Source organism: Pistacia vera, unplaced genomic scaffold, assembly GCF_008641045.1.
Source record: "Pistacia vera cultivar Batoury unplaced genomic scaffold, PisVer_v2 Contig1132, whole genome shotgun sequence".
In the NCBI taxonomy this organism is placed as follows: domain Eukaryota; kingdom Viridiplantae; phylum Streptophyta; class Magnoliopsida; order Sapindales; family Anacardiaceae; genus Pistacia; species Pistacia vera.
The window spans coordinates 354,051-374,873 of record NW_022195174.1 but is presented as its reverse complement, the minus strand read 5'-3'; the positions used below and the strand labels follow the sequence as shown (position 1 = coordinate 374,873).

The following is a 20,823-nucleotide window of genomic DNA, read 5'->3' as shown; positions in this document are numbered from 1 at the left end:
CCCCACATACTCAAGAGATCATTGCAGCTGATTTCGTGGGCATACTATAATGCCACTTTGTTCTTGTTCTCATAAAAATAAATTCAGCTAAAAAAAGCACAATATACCACCGTTGCCGGTGATCGAACCCGCGGGGGAATACTCACCACTATACTACAACGAGCTTGAGAGAATAAATTTAGAAATGTTGTAAGAGAGATGCAGATTATTACGCAAGACTCGAACAATTACATATCTGACATTAAATTGGAAGTGTGGTGTAATTCATGAGAAGAATAGACTTCAACTTTACACTCTTTAATTGGAATAAAGGTGCTATTGGAAATTGGAATAAAGTGCTAAAGTGGTTCTTAGACTCATGATTTGTTTATAAATACGTAATCTCAGATCCTACAAGTTAAACTTCTTTCATAATTTTAAGATTACATTTCAATTCATGTGATATTTGATTTAACATCACCAAAATAATTGTACTTGTAACATTAGCCTTTCAAGATTATGATTTTAAGAACAGAATAAGTGAAGATGGAATCCACGACTACTGATGATTTAATAAAATTCTAAATGAAGCCAAGCTAATCATTTGCTTTAAACATTGCACAACGAATAACCACCATAAGGTTAGAAGACAAAACAAATACCAGAATTAAGTCATTAACACATTCAAAATATTTTTTCACCATTATCAGTCTCTTCCTTTATCAACAACAAATAAACCCACTAAACGTTTTAACATTTTTACCAACATCAAGTTTCATCACATGATATTGCAGCCTTCCTATTTCATTTTCTTTAAAAAGTGACTATCAAGTTCTATCAGCAAAACGTCTACCTGAAACCGTTTAGCAACGAAAATGCTGGATTAACTCATACATTTTGCCTTCCAGTACGTTGTATGTAGTGGTTAAATTGAAGTTTTCCAAGAATGTAGTATTCTATGAATTTCGGTAACTATCTTTCCAAAATATTTACTCATAACCAATCTCATTCCACTTTCTTCAGATTAAGAAATGTGTCACCAAGTTCAGATTCTAAGCAGCGAGTGCATCAGGGGTCAAACTTTAGAAAGGACTTGGTTAGGTTAAGACTTGACACCATCTGAAAGATCTTAGAACAGAACTTACGTACTTCAGATTTCCTTGACTGCTTCTCAGGCATATGTGTCGCCAACCTTTATCAGACGACTGAGATTTCGGAGGCCTCTTCAAGGCTTTCTTTGATGCATCCCGGCTGGCTTCATCTGAGCTTAACGGAACCACTGACTTCAATATCTCCATCACCAAATCCAGTGCCTCAACTTGACGAAATCCGATTTTGCACTGCCACATTTTTCAGTATGAAGCTGGAAGGATGTGCCCAATCCACGGTCTTCTTCGAAATATTTCTTTAAAAATTCAGATTTATTTGAGACTTTTTACTGTCACAATAACCAGCCAACACAGTTCGGAAAATATCAAAACCTTCTGCAATTCAGCCTCAGAAAATTTTCTAGCATCAATGATCTTCAGAATCCAAAAGGTTGAATTCTGAGCCAGGGAGACGATCATTTTGTATCTGTTCCAGGAAGCTGACCGCTTCTTCTTAGATGGATTACAGCAGATTTCTTTCTCTTGAATGGTCTTGCTGCCAATTTTAAGTTTCTCTCCAACAAGATTCAAGAGTAGATAGTGGCACAGATTCACCCTTAGGGAAGTCTTTCGCCTTGAATATTTTCTTCTGGAGATTCCCCATACACGTTGTTCAAGCTGCCCACTACCTTCGCAGTGTGTGGGTTAACAAAGCCTGAGCCAAGTTTGAGTACACCATCAGAACCCGGGCTTACCTGTGAAATGAAACAATTCCAAACCACATGCCACAAATCAGGAGGCAGGAAAATAGTCAAAGATGAAAAAAAAATCATTGTTACATGAAACTTGCAATTTTTTAGAATCAATTCTTTCTAAATTACCTATTAACATAAAACAATCCAAAGAAAGACATTAGATAAGTCCAAACACTGGTAGTAGGAAGGCAGCTTTGATAATCTTGAAATAATAACTTGATTATCACGATATTTATTGCCAATCTCCCCTCTTTGTTGATCCAAGTAAATGCCACTAAAAGGCAATTTTTTTTTTTTTTTTCCAGAAAAAAGGCAATTATTCCTAAGAGCTTTATTTTTTTATTTCAGACAAAAACTGTTTGTGCAGCAATCTATGACAGTTACAGCTAACTTTACTGAAGCAATGAATACTCTACTTGCCTGGATTTTCATGCAGGTAAATTTCCAGCAATGATAGAACACGAAGTTTAAACAGATTAAGCTGTGACTGAGCAGTTTTCACTCCCAGCCTGATTCTTTTTCTTTGAAAATCTGGGCAAGATAAGTGTCCATGCGGAACATGCCTCATCATCCATTCCGCTATCAGAATCATCAGAATCTTTAGGATGTTCTTTATCGCCTTCAACACCAGTTACTGCCTCTGAGTCATCTATCTGCTCATCACTCTCCCCTGTTTCACCAGTCTCGGCTTCATCAATTTCTTCCTCCTCTTCAATACCAAGAAAATCTTCATCATCATCATCTTCACTGTCTGCGTTGCGATGTCTGGCTGTTTAGGTCTCTCTTAATAACCCAGCATCCGGAGCAGTCCATCGTCCATGACATCATTACAAAAATATTTGAAAACCTAACAACAAAAAGATGCCAAATGAAGCATAAATGTAGTCTCCACTGGGATATAGCAAGATAAATTTCTTTTTTGAATTAATAATCTCAAGTCCAACATGTTCATATTCCATTTTCTTAATTCACTATCATCATCTCCAATAAAGCTACACCCAATTCTTCCTCAAATCTTAGTATCAGAAACAGCACCGAACAACAACCTCTCCTATCGTTTTCATTTTTCAAGCTTTTGAATTTTATTGGAAACACATGAACTAACTACAAGTCATCAGCTAAAGCTATGACAGGTGAACTTTCAAACGCATTAAACAAGTGGTAACAATAATCATGACATTGTTGAACCAGTTTGCAACTTTACAAAATTAAAAAGAACTACAACAAATGAAATTTCAGTAGTAGATAACATATCAACATACAAATTTAAATCAAGGCAGAGAAAAAAAAAAAAAAAAAAATCTACACTTGCTATGTTTACAAATACCTGCTCTATGGCAGACCGCATAGGAGCCGAGGACTGTGCAGCAATGAAGCAATGTATCCACCAGGACATCCATTACTTGGGTGCTGAATCATCATCCAACTCATCTTCACCAGATGAGTTAAGAAGATCAGAAGAAGCAAAGCTTTTTTACAGCACATGATAAGTTCAGAGGCCACTTCAGAATATTCCCTGGTCGAAGGCACATGGAGAAGCAACTGGATGAGCAATACCTCAGAGCATGCAATTTATTTGCGTCCATGCTGAGTCCACAGTTCCTTTCCTACAGAATTAAATGCATGCAAAAGGCAGAAAATTATTCATATGATTAAACAACAATACTATCTGAAATACAAATTTGAAATCAATCTGAAGCAGATTTAAAACAAGCTCAACTTTTTTATCACAGAATTTGAAATATTACCTATTCCCCAGTACTCCAAAAATAGCCTCATTCTATAAACATAAATTAAAGGGCCACAGTTTAAAGCATGAAAAGGTGAAGCCGCAAAAAACAAATGGGTAATAAACTACCTCTCTAGAAAGCCTGTTTCCATTTCCTGCATTTCTTTAATGCCTTCTCATCATCCTCAGTTAAAGATCGAAACAGAGAAATGAAGGAAGTGGCGTAATGTACTAAGAAACCTCATGAAATATGATCCAAGGTCATTTGTCTCGAGTCCATTTGGGAAGAACGTGAGTTCTCAACCTTCTGAGCATTTGCCAGTAATAGTTGAAGCTGCTCAATACACATCCGCAAAGAGCACTCGAGGTAGCAGCTCATGCCACCTAAATTTCTCCTGTAACTCAAAAGATGTCCTTCGGTGCCAAGTGATCAGAGAACAAACCCTGAACGGCTAAAAACTTCAAAACTTCCTTTCGCACTCGGAACTTTGCTTCAGGATCCAGGTTCAATATTTCAAAACTGGGGAGGATTCTATGACCCAATTTTCACAAAATCAGAATTTGCCAATGTCCCCACTGAATCCTTCTCTCAATTGAACCTATCTCTGAATTATCATCTGTAGTTGGCTCTGATCTGAAGGTTCCTCTGATGTAGGACCTTCATCCACAAACATATTCACTAAGTTTTGAATGAAGAGTGTGCAACCTGATTCCGTTTTGAACTCTTGCATCAAATCCTTAACTGTTTTAGTCCTTGTGATGGAGTCAAATTTGCCATTACGTGTTTTTGTAAAGCTACAATTCGCAACTCTTCGGACATCATCATTCCCAACCCAATCCAATAATTTTTTAAGAAAATCCTTTGCAACATATACAGCCATGCATCCTTTGAAGGAAGTATGTCTATCAGGCACTGACAAATTTGTAAGACAGAACAATTGAAACAAAAGATGCAGGCAACCTTGGGAAAAGAAGGGCCAGTACATCAAATGCCAAGTGTTTACGGTCATGAGATGAGAGAAGAAGGGATCCTTCAACAATAACTTCGCAGAAAGACTGAAGATCTGGCAACTTCTTCTCAAAGAGCTGGACTTGCACTCTTTTTGTGCTTCTTTAAGAGCTGAAACTGATGTTGTATCTCAGCTTGCAAAACTGTATCAGGTAAGAGATATTTACCATCACAGGCCACATGCTGTGAACTCGGGGCTGACAGAAGGTGGATTCCTGCCATTTACACACAAACAAAAGTATTTTTAGAAAACCCATAATTTGTTACCCCCCATAGTAGAGTTGCAGTGTATAGGCATATCCAATAATCACCTTCAAGCAATTGACAAGAGAGGACAATGGTCAGCAGCAAAAGTTTGCTAGAGCTGAGGATTGCAGAAGTTCGCCAAAATTTTTGCTGTTGACAGAGATTTTTTCCTGAATTCTCAATGCTAAAAGCAGAGCATCAGGTTTCCAACTTCATTGGCTCCTTCAAACCACTCATGAAGACCCGGACTTGAAGAACATGACTTAGCAGAGCGTCAGTAGGCAACTGTAAACCATAAAATATCTCACTTTAGAATTAAGAATGAGTGAACAAGTCCAGATCCTGCTATTTTAAATAAAAAGAATGAAATGAAACAGTATCTCTTCTTTAGGTATTATGTAATAATTAAAGTGCAAGGGAGAGCTGATCCATATATCCAAATGCCCAAGTCTATTAATGCAGAAAGTCCAGCCTCCAAGTAGTTTCAAACTCAGGCAAGAATTTTGAAGCCTAGCTTAGGATGTGACTCTATAGAGGTTTAATATTCCAAGCATGTTACGCATATACTAATCAAATAATAAAAGCACTGTTTTACGAGGGAAGGGGAAAAAGGCCACTTAATAATATGGTAACATCAACCAAGTATTTACAGAGAGAAATACAATAACTTTGAAGGCACGGAGATGACAAGGAAAGAGAAGGCTTGCAAAAAGAGCAGTGAAAGGCAGACATTAGTGAACAAATCAACCAAGACTAGTCAATCGCCAACAGCAAAATTTTAAGAAAGATGCCTTTTACTTGAGAAAATTTTATAGGAGCTAAAAATGAAAAGCAATATAGCAATAGGGTTAGTTTTTAGCACTTAAGTTTCTTGTGGATTATATTGTTCAAAAATAATTGCCCTGTTTTAAGAGAAACAAACTTTTTTACATCAAGGATTAATAGGTTTCACTATTATTTCAAATTTTACAACCAAAACCTAAAAACACAAAGATGTTCCCTCGACTTTCAGACCAAATTTTATTTGAGTAGGACCAATTAAATAATTATATAATCCGTCATATACACATTGAAGAGATTCATATAATATCATCCCAAAGAATGGAAAAATTTTCGGTCAAAGACTGGAGTGATCATAATATTCTACAATAATACCACTGTAAGTGCCATGTTATTAATTGGTCCAAAACATAAAACATTACCTTCTATATATATTAACAAAATTAAGTCATCCTAAATTTCCTGGCAATCATCATCAAAGTGAAAATTATATCAAGGACTGAATGAACATGATCCATTTACTATAGCATACCCTTTCAATTAAGTCCAAAATAATTGACACGGCAGGCTCTTGCAAGTATCGCCTCTTTGCTGCAAGAGAGATAAGAAGACTGGTGAATTCCTTGATGTATGGTGTGCTTTTATCAGAATTCCACTCTTTAGTAAGTCTTCCTGACCGGGCAATAGCACCATAGGCAAATAACGTCCCAAAAGGCAATCCCGAGCTTCCTGCAATTGCATAAACAAGCACTAGATAATCTATTGCTATTCATCACAATCCCTAAACCATATACAGCATTAAAAAATTAAAAAAGATTCTGCCTACCAGACCCTTCATTGACGAAGAGACCTCTAGCAAATCAACAATTAGTTTCAGCAATGAGTCCACTTTGATGCTGAATTTTACTGACTAAAAGATCAGACCTAAAGAAAACCCTTGTCTTCACACTGCAAAAGCAATATCGAACATATATTAGCCAAAGTTACACAAAAATTTTGTCTAATATAGCCCTATTTATAACAATAACAAGAATATTGTGCAGATATCACATAGTTTTCACTAACAATAAAACCCACAAAATTTTCATGACATAGAAAGATCACTGCCAATCTGAGCTCTCTACACAAATAAAAACTTACAGCTTCTCATAGTTATAGGCATAACTATATGATCTAAGGACCAGGTATGATTAAACAAAAAATGAACCTCAAATACAGAAGAAATAGCAAATTTCTGTGAACAAATGCATATAAAATAACAAGTAAATAAGTTTATTTGGACAATAAGTAGACTTAAAGCAGAGAAAGCTACATAATTTGTCTGACAAACAACACAAATTATCTTGCGACTACAGAAGAAAATCCTAGTCTTTGTGAAGAGTCTTGGTTGAAGCAAAATAATTAACATAAACAGAAGAAGGAATTGGCAAACTGTTGCAAATCCCATAAAATACAACCAGAGATTGCAATGAATCCAGCAATGGTAAACCTGAATATGAGATCACTCAAAGTTACCTAACCAACCAAGAAAGGCCAACTTTTTAACATTAAAATTTATCAAAACAATAATTGTAATAATGTCTTCATGCTATAAATCAGTGATATGGAGCTAAAATTACTAGCCGGCATGTTTGCATCTGGACCCAAAGATGGTTGCAGATTGCAAGTCTTTAGTTTTCAATGTTCTACATCCCATGCAGCCAGGGGTTGACAGCAGAGAATGTCTGACCCATTATGTCTGGAAATGAGTTTTTCAATCAATTTTGTCATCTAGAATAACCAATAGCTATATTTTCATTCCATACAATTAGAGCCTATATTTGAAAATTCAAAATAAGAAGACCAAGATATCACATTTCATGGAATATGGAAATGTTGAATACGAACATAGAGACACAAGATATTATTGGTGAGAGCAGACAGATTGTGTCTAATAGTTATCTCATAATGAACTACCATGTACAGTCTGAAGTCTTAAAACTCCAAAGCCCCAGCAAGGCTGAGCCCACAAAAATATATGAGATCCAGAAATTTAATTGTAAGACACAAAGTTTCAATCATATGTATTTGCCACACATAAAAATGGATAATCACACATAAGAATATCAATCAAGTTAATTAAACATACCTCTCTAGATGAAGAAACACCACGATAAGTCTACGCACACCGTATGTCACAGAAGGTGCACATCATTTACCCAGCATCTTTATCAGCTTCCAATTTTATTCCATTCTCAACCAACTCCTTCCCACCCCTCTCATATGCCTTCTGAACCCCTCCAACTCTGTCACGAGTTGTTCTGCCGCAGCTTTTCTCAGAGAAACATCAGCTGATGCCAAGTCCTTAAAAACACTAATATGGAACTCAGGCATACACCTAGATAAAACATAGTCGATGACCGAGTTCCTTCACTTTTTATGCTACATCTGTTGTTTGGGCTGAGACTCTTTTATTTCTATGGCAGCATGATGCCTGTCTTTGTCATTGCTTTTCTCTTCTTTCTTTCCATGGGTTTAATAGATGCATCCTCAACTGCCTTATCTCCATCTTTTTTCATACCCTTTTTATTTTCTTTTTCAAAGGACTTGCAACAACATTATCACTTTCTATATTTCTACTGTATCTACTGTACCCTCTGCTTCCTCTACAGCATGGAGTTCCTTTTCTTGCTACCCATTGAAACCAAACTAGCTAAAACTTTCTGCAGTAAAACAATGCATCAAAAACAACTATCAAATAACCAAAGCTATTTTACCGCTAAAGACAATACTAATGAGTGCGACAAAAAACAGAAAGAACACTGATAATTTCAACACCACCAACACCAATTTCAACACAAAGGAAAAAAAAATGACTAGTTTAACAACTTGTGTTCAGATTACACAATCAAACCCAATTAACCACAGCAGCCGTTAGAAACACAAATCAAACAAACAAAATCAAACCAGTCACTAAGTTTGAATCAAATCCAGCCACCAACAATCCTTGGAAACACACATAAAACCAAACCCTACCAGCACAGTTTGAATCAACCCACCCCTCCATCACCTTGTAATAGGTTCGAAACGCAAATAAATACTAATGAACAATAGAAGGTTTGTAACCGGGACAAAGAGAGAAGGCACCATGTTACGGTGCCATTAACATCAAACTCAAATCAACATCAAAACAAAAACATCCATCAAATTGACCATTAACAAACCATCACCCACATAATAAAGAAAAGCACCACGAATCGCACCAGGCTATTACGGTGTGGCGGCAGTCGCACTAGGCTGTGACAACAATCGATTTGGGGCTTCAATCGTGAGAGACTGAGATCTGAGAGTGTTCGAGCGAGAGAGAGTTGAGCGAGAGAGACTGAGATCTGAGTCTGAGAGAGTTTTGAGTGACTGTGTGTCTGTGTCTGTGCCGCTGTGCGTGTTCAAGCGAGAGAGACCGAGAGAGTCAGAGAGTTGAGCGAGAGAGACAGAGTGAGAGACTGAGATGAGATCTGGTCTGAGAGAGTGAGAGGCTGTGCGTGTTTGAGCGAGAGAGACAGAGTGAGAGACTGAGATGAGACCTGGTCTAAGGGAGGGAGAGGCTGTGCGTGTTCGAACGAGAGAGCCAGAGTGAGAGTGTTGACTTAAATGTGTTAGACTGTTAGGGTTATTTTAAAACTCAAAACGACGTAGTTTAGTAAAATTTGAATCGGATACGGTATCTGATTTTTTTAAAATCTTGATCCGGTATCCGATCTGAATATTTGGATTTTTTTTAAATTACGATTCATATCCGATCTAAATTTTTAGATATCCGATTTTTTCGGAACGGAGCGGACTAAGATCGAATATCAGATACCCGATTTTTTTTACAAAGTCCTATCGATGACTGAGTTCCTTCACTTTTTAACGCTACATCTGTTGGTTTGGGCTAAGACTCTTCGGCTCTGTTTGGTTGCCAATTGGGAATACTACTTTTAGTATTCTCAAAAAAGTTAAATAGTAAAATACCCAAAAACTTTGATTTTTGGGAATACTACTCCCAATATTATTCAACTTTTTTTAAACCCCTTAAATTTGATAATTTACTGAGATAAAGTTAAATATTTTTTAGACTTATATCCTACTTCTTTATTGCAGAATCACCCCTAACTTTAATAATCGAAATTCGCAACAAAATGTTTATTTATTTATTCTTTTCATAATTAAGATAGAGTCATAGGAAATTAGTAATAGATTTTAATGTTAGATAATTATTTTATTTTTTGAATAATATCAAATAGATAATATATTTTTATTGAAATAGTGTTTTGATCATCTATAAATTACTCTTTTAATGTGCATTATAAACTTGTAACATTAAGTTTTGTTAGTAACAAAAACACCCAATTGTGAACCAAACGAAGCCCTTGATCCGGTATCCGATCTAAATATTTGGATTTTTTTAAATTACGAATCCGTATCTGATCCAAATTTTTAGATATCCGATTTTTTTAGAACGGAGCGGACTAAGATCGAATATCAGATATAGTTCCTTCACTTTTTAACGCTACATCTGTTGGTTTGGGCTGAGACTCTTTATTTTCTATGGCAGCATGATGCCTCTCTTTGTCCATTGCTTTTCTCTTCTTCTTTCTTTCCATGGGTTTAATAGATGCATCCTCAACTGCCCTATCTCCATCTTTTTTCATACCCTTTTTTATTTTCTTTTTCAAAGGACTTGCAACATCATTATCACTTTCTATATTTTCTACTGTATCTACTGTACCCTCTGCTTCCTCTACAGCATTGGAGTTCCTTTTCTTGCTACCCATTGAAACCAAACTAGCTAAAACTTTCTGTAGTAAAACAATGCATCAAAAACAACTATCAAATAACCAAAGCTACTCCGGTTTAAACATTGAACTCGTTCAAAATATAAAAATAAATAATTAAAACAAAAAAAACACACCGAACAAAAGCCTTTTCATCATTCCTCTACATTCAAAGAAACCAGATATAAACGAAAATAAATAAATAAAAATGTAAAAAAATTATAGAGGAGGAAAAAGCAAATCTTTGATTTTAGGGTTTTAGGGTTTTGATGAAACTGAAATTATGCATAGAATGCTAGTGTTTGCGCCTTATCCAAAGCTATTGACTACGGTCTTCGAGAATCTAGCAATTTCGCATATCCCTTTGTTGTGGAAGGAGGGATGTCACTTGCTCTAGAATCTGTTCTTACTCTTCGGATAGGTCAGAATGAAGCAAATTTGCCTAATTAAATAGAAGGGGTAGTTTTCAAATGTGCACGTGAAGAAGATCTAGGCTTTGAGGGGGAAGGAATCCCCAGCTTTCAGTAAGGACTACCTTAATGTCCGAGGATGAAGTCCTTGATGCTCTCAAGTCGATGAAATCCCTGTAAATAAGATGGCTCAGAGATTTTATAGGGTTTTAGAATGGGAGAACAACATGTTCCCACCCGGGGTTTGCGAAACGACATTTGCCCACCCGCTAAGTTTTAAAACGACACTTTCTCACCCATTGTCAAATTCAGACGTTAATTTTAACAGTAAAAAGGGTATTTTTGTCAGTTCGCACAATATATATATTCTGTTAATTAATAAATCTGTAAATATAATAAATTAATTAATATCGTATGAATATTATGAATAAAAAATTAAACTTAAATCTTCCATGCAATAAAATTTTACATGATTCTTCCCTATAAAGAAATCTTCCATATAAAAAGATTATACATAATTATTCTGTAAGACCAAATTTGCTTTCCATAATTCTTCAATACAACCAAGAAATTACTTCATATAAACCTTCCATACAATCCAGATTTTGCTTAACATAACTGCTATAAAAAAAACATTATTTCATTTGCGTGAGGAATTTCGCCTAATAGGTGGCGGGTGAGTTGGCTGTGGGAAGGCTGTAAATGATGGGCAATCGCAGGCGACCAAGTAGTTACACACAACAGCAATCAAATAAAGTAGAGGGAGAGAATTGAAACAGAGAAGGAAAAAGAGCAAAGGATTCTGCCTTCACTAATTTTCAAACCAAAATTTGGTTCACATACATCTTCCAAACAACCCAGAATTTTGTTTACAGAAATATTCACTTCTAATTCCATCAAAAATTCCTCCACCTCGACTCCAGGAACATAAATTCATAATAAACAAAACAAAAGAAAAAGAAGATACTAAATCAAACCCATAAAATCCATGAAAATAAATACAAAAATAAATCCTTTTGACATTGGCTGTGTGACATAAATTATAGAGCAAGGCTGCCAACACTGGCGGCTGGGGTCGTGAGTAATTGTGGTGGGCTTGTTGGAGGAGAGAGTGAGCTTGCCACCCGAGGCCCTTTGATTTGACAAAGAAAATTTTTTTGGGCAAGAGGGAGTGGCACTAAAACAAATACGACACCATTGGTGACGTTACTGCTGGCTTGCCATAAACAAGAGGGAGTGGTGGCGTCGGTTAGGCAGTGGGTGAGAGAAATCTTCTTGCATAAAGATGATAGTGAATTGGGTTTTTAAAAGAAAAAAAGGATTTAGAATATTTTTTAATTATAGCGAATTTTATAAAATTATAAACTCAAATAATAAGGGTATTATAATATTTTTATAATTTCATTCTTGTCAAATAACAGATTTCATTAACGGATCTTAACGATGGGTCGTCAAACCTGGGTGGGAAAAAGTCGTTCTCCTTTTTAGAATAAATATTGTTGGGTTTTATTAGGCTTTGCACTGGCCGCCGTTTAGAAGGGTTTACTGAGATAAAGTTAAATATTTTTTAGACTTATATACTACTTCTTTATTGCAGAATCACCCCTAACTTTAATAATCGAAATTCGCAACAAAATGTTTATTTATTTATTCTTTTTATAATTAAGATAGAGTCATAGGAAATTAGGAATAGATTTTAATGTTAGATAATTATTTTATTTTTTGAATAATATCAAATAGATAATATATTTTTATTGAAATAGTGTTTTGATAATCTATAAATTACTCTTTTAATGTGCATTATAAACTTGTAACATTAAGTTTTGTTAGTAATATTTCCTATGTGACATTTCAAATTAAATGTTACTGAATTTTGGAGTATATGGGATTTTTTCTTTACCATTTTGATATCAAGTGTAACAACCCAAACCTATTTTTCACTCAAAACACATGTATTTAATTGAAAGATAGGCCCGTGCTTCAGCTAATCTCTCTGCATGATTTCTGCTTCAATTTGTTTTACAATTCGTGCTTCAGTCACACTCTTTAAACTACAATCCAAGATTGGTGAAATCTTTAATCAGTTTGTACAGCTACAGCCACTTGTGAACTCCAAACTTTCTCCGGACGATTATTCTTCCATGTATCAAAACAATTCATACTAATAATTCTACATTATAATAATCAAAGCATCAATCTATTTTATATTTCTTCAACCCTCCCGTGACCAACCACAGACTGTTTCTTCACATGACACACCTAAATATTCTACAAACTCTGACTCTAAACTCTCCCTACCTTGTCTTATAAAATGAGGTCCAAACAAGGAGTTTTTTTATAGTGGGGCAATAAAATGGCTAAGACTCAAGTTTTTCTAAAGTGGGTTGTGGCAATCCTGGTGATAGCTTTGGTGGGTGGAGCCAGGGCTGTGCCCGTTTGCAACATTGACACAAAGCAGCTGGATCCTTGCAAGCCTGCAGTCACCGGCAACTCACCTCCACGGCCAAGCAAGGAATGTTGTAAGGTGGTTAGCAAGGCTGACTTGCCTTGTCTTTGTAGCTACAAGAATGTTCTTCCTGCCGTTGGGATTAACCCCAAGCATGCCTTGGCCTTGCCTAAGAAATGTGGCCTTAAAACACCACCTCAATGCATAGGTAAGTAGACTTTTTTTGTTTGTTTTCTAAAAGTTTCGTATCGAAATTTATCAGAGTTGTAATACTTTTTCTCTCTTCTTGGTTGCAGTGCATTGAGGCAGCTGATAAACTTCACATCAACATATTCAAGGATTCTTCAAGATTTGTCTAGTCATATTTGTTTATTTTTATGTCATTCCAGCTTTTGTATTCAATCACCAATGAAAAAGTCTGCATTCTTGTTTTACTGTTTCATAAGATGTGCATTATAAAGAACCATGTAATGTTCAGTTAGTCGTCTGTTCCATTGAAGTATCCTCAAAAGACATCTGATCTAATTTGAAAGCATTTACAGAACTAGTCTCAAACTTAATTTGCTCATTCGATTCACCTAACGATGGATCGATTACTGCCTCAAAACGGCACTTTCATTACTTGTATGCCATATAACCCCATCTAAGAGTTTTTGCCACTTTAAGTTAACTACCTTGATCTCAAAATTAACTTAAATTGATAGATGAGGGATATTGTGCCATTGTCTTGAAGTTGACATAAGATTACCTGCCTAACATTCTGGCTGATCCCTGAGAGGTCCCCCAAATATGGGTCTCATGTAGGTATCATCAAATCGTCTCCAGTAGGAATGAATGGTATATACAGGACGATCTAGAAGCATGGACAAACTATCTTTTGCCCGAAGAAGGTTGGTTGTAGTCGATTCCTCAAAGGAGAGCAAAGGCAAAATCATGTCTTCTTTTGGGGACTTCGGTTCACGACTACTATTGTTGTTAGTTCCATGGCAAGGAAGCAGATGTTGTATAAGCGGCTTTGTCAAAAAACCGAACACCTGTAATCAAAATGATGATATTATTAAATACTCTCCTACTTAAGAGGCTGTTTGAATGTAGATTAAAATGCCAATTATATGCTGTGCTGTTTAAGCAGCGCGTAAGACAACAGAACTTCTAAATTCTACACCTGAATGGAATTACATTGGTTGTTTTCAGTATTACGAATATGTTATCTAAATGGTTAAAGAAAAAAAAAATTCACAAAAGCTAAATTTACAAACCAGTGTAGTGAAGAGGACGACAATTATGGTGCTGGTAATCATTGTAGCACAAGCCGGATCCCATGTAACACCAGAGTATGTGAACTTCACAAGCAAAGAGAGAATTGAGCTAGAAAGCAAAGTGTTTCCGGTAATCACGTTATTAGTCATAAACCAATTAGCAATATCACTTCAGTAAACTATCTTGAAACGCAGATCAAGTTTTAGAAGAAAAGAAAAATACCTGCTTAAAAGCCAAAGCAATAGAAACTGCACCCCTCATGAGGCCAGCCCACCAGATAACTACCTAGATAAATAGCAAGTTCAGAAGCCTGTGACTAACAAAGAATGGAAAAAATGTTAAACTGCCTAACCTGGTGCTTGAATGTAATCGAAGGTGCCCTGCATTGATTCATATAATTGGACAACACAGAGAGTGGAAACACAAATGCCGCACGTCCAAGCAATATCAGTAAGACTAAGAAACCATAGATGCCCAAAGAAGTCCAAAAACTGCAGCCAATAAAATGTTATAACATATTGATAATAATAGAAGATTCCAGAGGACAAATATTCTAGCTATACAAACAGCGAGAAGAGTGCCTGAAATTGGCCAATAGAAAACATATTATCATTGCCCAAGCATACTTGTGGTCTGCTTTGTATGTCACTAGAAACTAATTATAGATAGACTTCACCTCTCAGTTCTTATTTCCAAATTAACTACACTACATGACATTCATGGGAAAATCACTTTCTGTTTGAAAATTTTCATTTTACAAATGGGGATTTCAAACCATATGCAGGCTCAACTAAAAGTGTATCAACTGGATGGACAGGAGCCCAGATGGTGTACCAGTGACATGTTTCTTGATAAAACACCCTCGAAAAGAATATTCGATGATCCACTGCTCTTGAATTTTGAGGAATAAGTTACTAAAAGAAAATTGGACAGAATCATAAATAATGAAACTAGTACCCCAGCTTATTCATCTTCCATTTCTCGATGTCAAGAGCATCCATTCCCACATATAGAAATATGAAAGTTTCTGCTACAAATGACATCATTTCAAAAATATGCCTGCAGAAGAGAAGCGAGAAGTCAAGTCGTCAGATATAAAATCAACCTAAGTTACTCAAGTTATGCTAATCCTGAAATACATGCCTGGTTGTAATTCTTGAACTGTCAGTCACATTATACCATGCATAGTGCGACATAAAAATCCCACAGAAGAAAACAGTGAGAATCCCGCTTAGCTCCAACAGCTGCATAATGAAATTGCAATAAAGCTAGAAGTAAGCAATCATTAACTTTTATGTATTGTATGAGCACACACATCGAAATTTCAGTTCATAGTCAAAGATAGAATGCAATAATAAGTTTCTGACTGAGCATTAAGTTTGACAATTAACAATCCTGAATATTCCATTCATTTAAATTGGGCAAAACCTTAAAGAAAAGGAATTCCCAAGACATTACCTCAGCCAATATGTAAGACAAATATGCCATTAAAACCATTAAAGCGACTTCACGAACGCTTGAATGTCTGTAAGCAGATAAGGATCAGCTTTTGAAAATTCAGATAGAAACATTGAAACTCCGACATTTATATAAGGAAGTACTTTCACAGACCATTTTCTGAGAGGAGGATAGGTGGGAAGAGAACTTACTTTCCGAAGTATAAGGTTTTAAGTATAACTGCTGTCAAAAGGCCAGCCTAAAATAATACAAGAAGCTGAAGTTAATATAGAGAAGGAATCCAGACAAATGACCAAACATCCAGGCCCCTCTCACAGTGAAAGAACTTGAATGCCTGCCCTTTAGTTCTAAGTCATGTTGTAGAGGTCAAGAATAAACAAGTAGAAAATGTCTAACAAATGCCCAAGAATTATCTAACAAAATCATTGGCAGAAGTTCTCAATTTTGAAGAGCCTTTTTTAATGTTTATGCAGAACATTACTAGATCTCTCTGACAACACATGTAAACGATTTGAAGTACATTTCTTTCATTTGAAACATCAAAAACTGCATATGAACTAACAGATTGATTCTATCAAGTAATAAATTAAAAGTCATTTCATGCCGGTATAGTTCACTACCCATACTCACAGTAATTCCAAGTGTAGTACTTGTTGTGAATAGGTAAAAGAAACTTCCAATGATGCGAAGAGCTGCCTTGCCATCAAGATTTTCAACGTCAATTTTTTGAATTGCATTGAAGAGAACAATTGATGTTGCATCATTGACAACTCCTTCCCCAAACACAAGGCTGTAAACCAAAGGAGTTTCATCTTGATGCAGAACCTACAAGAATGTAAAATACTTCACATTAGTTAACGAACTTAACATGTAAATGAAGAAATAATAGCAAACTTAACCAACCTGCAGAGTGCAGACTGTATCCGTAGCCGAAAAAATTGTCCCCAAAGCTGAAACAAAAATCAGCAGTTTCATAAAGTACTAGATGCAATATCAATGGATTGAATATCGATTTCTGATTTCACTTATATAAAATGAAAAAAGAACTCACCGAGATAATCTCGTACTGTCAGACCAACAAATCCTAACGTAGGAAACAGCCACCAACTGCCTAGGTAAACAATAACATGCTTGAATTTAAAATAATTTTTTTTCGCATAGCAGCATAGAGAAAGTACTAAATGGATTCAAATTTTCTATTATCACCAGCAGTTATGATGGATGACGAAATAAAAACACCGATGACACCGAACATCATGATGGTTAGAAAGTTGTGAAAGAATTGCTTCTTCTTGACCTGAAACCTGGAATAAGTGAAGTCAATACATGCATAGGGAAAATTATCTCTGAAACCATTGAAGCCAATTCAAGAATATGATGTATCTATAGCTGACCTTACCCAGCATTGAATATAATGGGTGGAAGAAGATATATGAAGAACAGTTCTTCACTGAATTGTAAAATGTGAGAACTCTTCCACTTGGTTATACACAATATTACTATCCCAGATAACAATCCCTGATCAGAAAAAATAATAGAAAACGCCAATAAGATTAACCGATATTCCATAGACATGAATACAGAGCATTTCAGTAAAATTCTTAGCCCAGAAAAAAAAAATCACATAGAATTTACATCATCTAGTTTCGCGGGACGATCCATAAGGCAAGCAAGATTAACAATACCAAATTAGCTCCATAAATGCTGCATTAATCTAACGTGAATTGTCACTTTTGCACCTCTTAAAGCTCCAACTCAAGTAACATCATCTCTAGTTTGCAGCTCCAGAACTAAATTGAAGTGCACAAAATCCAGAGACCTAATCACTTTGCAAGCAGTTAATGTTTCAAATTGTTATCGATCACAATTGTTTTGACATTGAATCTTCCTCTAAACCAGCGGTTTATACATATTAAAGTTCTTTGTGAAGTTATTTTTCTTGTCTAGAACCCCCCAATTGAGCAATAAGCTATGAGTAGGATAAGCACATCAAGTCATCTATATCAAACACTGAAACAGATGAAACAGAGAATTTATATATATTAGAATTAGAGCCTAAAAAGCAATTGAAGATTTATGCAATAATCAAAAACTCCAAAAATCTTTGAATTAATAACATCCCATACCCCATATCAAACGATCCAAGATAAAAAAAACAAAAACATATCGAGCCATGCAAAGGGTTGATTAAGAGTTAAAAAATTTACGATCAAGATGGCAGTAATGGACTCATTAACCCAGCGGCTCTCTTCAAGCAAGTGACCAACGATCAAACAAAAACAAAGAATGGCCAAGAACACAGATATGGACACCACTGGTGCATGGTCATTCGATAAACTTCTTCCAAACTCAGTTATTTCCATCAATTTATTCATCTTTTAGCTCAGCTTTTTCACTCTTTATAATGTCTAAGACTCTTAAGATGTAATCAATTTAACATTGGAGACCAAAAAAAATTCTTGGGTAATTGTTTCTGTTTATCTTATATATATATATATATATCTACTTGAAATTTGCCCGCAAAACAGGGGGACCTGGAGTGGTTACAGGTAGGAGTGACACGTGGAATCAGTTGCATAATAGGATGACATGTGTCAATCTTGATGTGATGTGAGCTCGGGAACTTCGGTTTCATCTCTGCGGACTCTGCCTAGCAGAGTCAGTCACGGGAGCACCTATATGTTTTGGAACTTTGTTATGTTAATGTGGCAGTTACGTTCCGGGGGGTAAAATGTATTTTTTAGTTAATGAAGGGATAAGTTATATTTATGGGGGAGGTAAAGAAGTTCAGAAACTAGAGGGAGCCCAAAAAAGGTGAATTTATGAGGACAACACTGATAAGTTTCTATATAAAATTAAAAAACTGTGGAACTTGGGACTAGAGCCGACGGTGGTCCATGCCGGCCCATGACACGGCACGGCACAACAAGGCACCGTACAAAAGAAAAAAAAAAGCACGGCATGGCACAACCCATAATTATACGAGTCATGTCGTGAGCCTTAAAAAAGACACGTGAATCGGCACGGCACGTCACAAAAAAATAAAAATAAAATTACAAAAAATAGAATACTAATCTATGTTTACAGCTAAGATATATTTGTATCTTTGAAGATTTTAAGAATTTAGAAATTAATAAAAATGAATAAGTATAATAATTTATAATTATAACTCATACAATTAATATTTCAATAATTTATTATTTTATTATGTTTCATAGTGATTATATAATTTTTTAATTAATATAAATACAAAATGTACATATAAAATATTTTGATAATAATTATTAATAATAAATCAAAATTACCATAGTTTATAAATATTAGATATTTTTACAAAACATGCAGGTCGGCTCGCGGCACGATATAGAGCGGGTCGAGCCATGGGCCTTTAAATTTGGTGAGCTAGCACGGCACGACAGAGCATGAATTTTTGCAAGCCTTGGCACGACATAGCCCATGGCACGACGGACCTGAAATTTTTAGGCACGACACGGCCTACCGCCAGCTCTACCCGGGACCTAAGCTTGAATGTAGCTTTGTAATGTTATTTATTGGTTCGATAATGTTATATATATAATTACCATTAATATTTTTGTTTAACCTTTAATTTTATTGGTTCCAAAGGCACGACACGATATAATTTTATTTTAAATACATTTTACTCTATTTTATATTTTGTTTTTAATTTTGAACCTTTAATCTTACATAAATCGTAACCCTAAATGTTCATATAATCTTTGAAACGTTTTGTTTTATTTCAAATATTTGTTTGTTTGATGAAAATATCATACTAAAGCTATAGAAAAAGTAATCGTACAAGGGAATGAATCTCAATTTGAGGAAAGAAAAGCAAGTTTTATTTGAAATTAGGAATTTGGGGAACAGGTGTGTGAACAGACAAACCTGATGAAGTTTAAGAATGGGGAAAAGGGTTGTAAAATTAAAAACCTAATTAAGTTTGAAATTAGGGAAAAATAAAACCTAATTAAGCTTAGAAGGTTATCTTCAGTATTAAATGAGGTTTAAAGATATTTTTTAAATTATAGAAGAAGCATATTTAGCAGTGAAGGATAATGATCAATTGGAAAATAATAGAGTTATCGAAGAATGGACACCGAATGACATGATGTCATCATGACCGTTTATTAATTATGAATTAATATTAATCGATGGTTAGGATTACGTCACGTCATTTGATACATAAATTTGGTATTTATTTTTTGGTAACTGTAGCATTACTCATAATTAATTAGATGGAAGATGCGAATTACTTCTCGCGGAATATATTATTTTCAGAAGAATTTAATAGTATAAATAGTATGGACTTGAGGTGGGCTCATACAGAGGTTCAAAACAAGGCCCAAGTCATATCTGGGCCTTTTCCTGGCCTTGCTCTTGAAACTAGAAATCTGGACTTTTAGTTTATAGAACATGAAAATGTGGAAACAACCTTTTATGGTCCAACAATTGCACTTACCAAAGTCCAAAAGGGTTGACTTCTTTTGATGTGTTTCTTTAAACACCATTACCGAAATTACATGCGCAATTATCTATCAATTAAAAGAATTTTTAATATTGAAACATTTCTTAATAAACCAATTTTTTTTTTTTTTAATTATCAAAAGGGTTATCAAAGAGTCAAAGGTTTTTCTCCTTTTATATCATAAATTTCAGAGTATTTGATTGAAATTTTGAAATTCTTTAATAGATGTAATTCTTTTTTGTAAAGAACCCATTTCAGTACTAAGGATAGGTTAATAACCTATAGCAGATTCTACCCAATAAGGCAAATACTTCACATCCCGCATTCCTCGTGAACTTGTTAAAAAACATAATTTCTCGATAATATCGGAAATATAAACTCCGT

General features: G+C 35.2%; 2 protein-coding genes and 1 pseudogene across 5 annotated transcripts; 1 reads left to right on the top strand and 2 right to left on the bottom strand.

Moving 5' to 3' along the window:
- Positions 1-565: 565 nt before the first annotated feature.
- LOC116142904 lies at positions 566-10,402 on the bottom strand (annotated as a pseudogene).
- A 2,452-nt stretch (positions 10,403-12,854) lies between these two features.
- On the top strand, positions 12,855-13,833 carry LOC116142933 (putative lipid-transfer protein DIR1). Its single transcript, XM_031428351.1, has 2 exons — positions 12,855-13,446; positions 13,535-13,833. The coding sequence occupies exons 1-2, from the start codon at positions 13,146-13,148 to the stop codon at positions 13,540-13,542; spliced, it is 309 nt and encodes a 102-aa protein (XP_031284211.1). The 5' UTR covers positions 12,855-13,145; the 3' UTR covers positions 13,543-13,833.
- Positions 13,834-13,969: 136 nt separating this feature from the next.
- LOC116142912 (sodium/hydrogen exchanger 4) lies at positions 13,970-18,394 on the bottom strand. Of its 4 annotated transcripts, XM_031428333.1 has the most exons (14): positions 18,164-18,394; positions 17,356-17,474; positions 17,163-17,260; positions 17,008-17,067; positions 16,860-16,906; positions 16,587-16,781; positions 16,148-16,194; positions 15,957-16,023; positions 15,642-15,742; positions 15,456-15,557; positions 14,851-14,989; positions 14,721-14,783; positions 14,498-14,581; positions 13,970-14,272 (listed from the first exon to the last, which is right to left on the bottom strand). In XM_031428333.1, the coding sequence occupies exons 1-14, from the start codon at positions 18,329-18,331 to the stop codon at positions 13,991-13,993; spliced, it is 1,572 nt and encodes a 523-aa protein (XP_031284193.1). In that variant the 5' UTR covers positions 18,332-18,394; the 3' UTR covers positions 13,970-13,990. The 4 variants fall into 4 exon arrangements, with proteins under 4 accessions (XP_031284193.1, XP_031284204.1, XP_031284199.1 ...); XM_031428344.1 differs by lacking the exon at positions 18,164-18,394 and having other exon boundaries at positions 17,351-17,430; XM_031428339.1 differs by lacking the exon at positions 18,164-18,394 and having other exon boundaries at positions 17,008-17,063; positions 17,351-17,424.
- Positions 18,395-20,823: the final 2,429 nt, after the last annotated feature.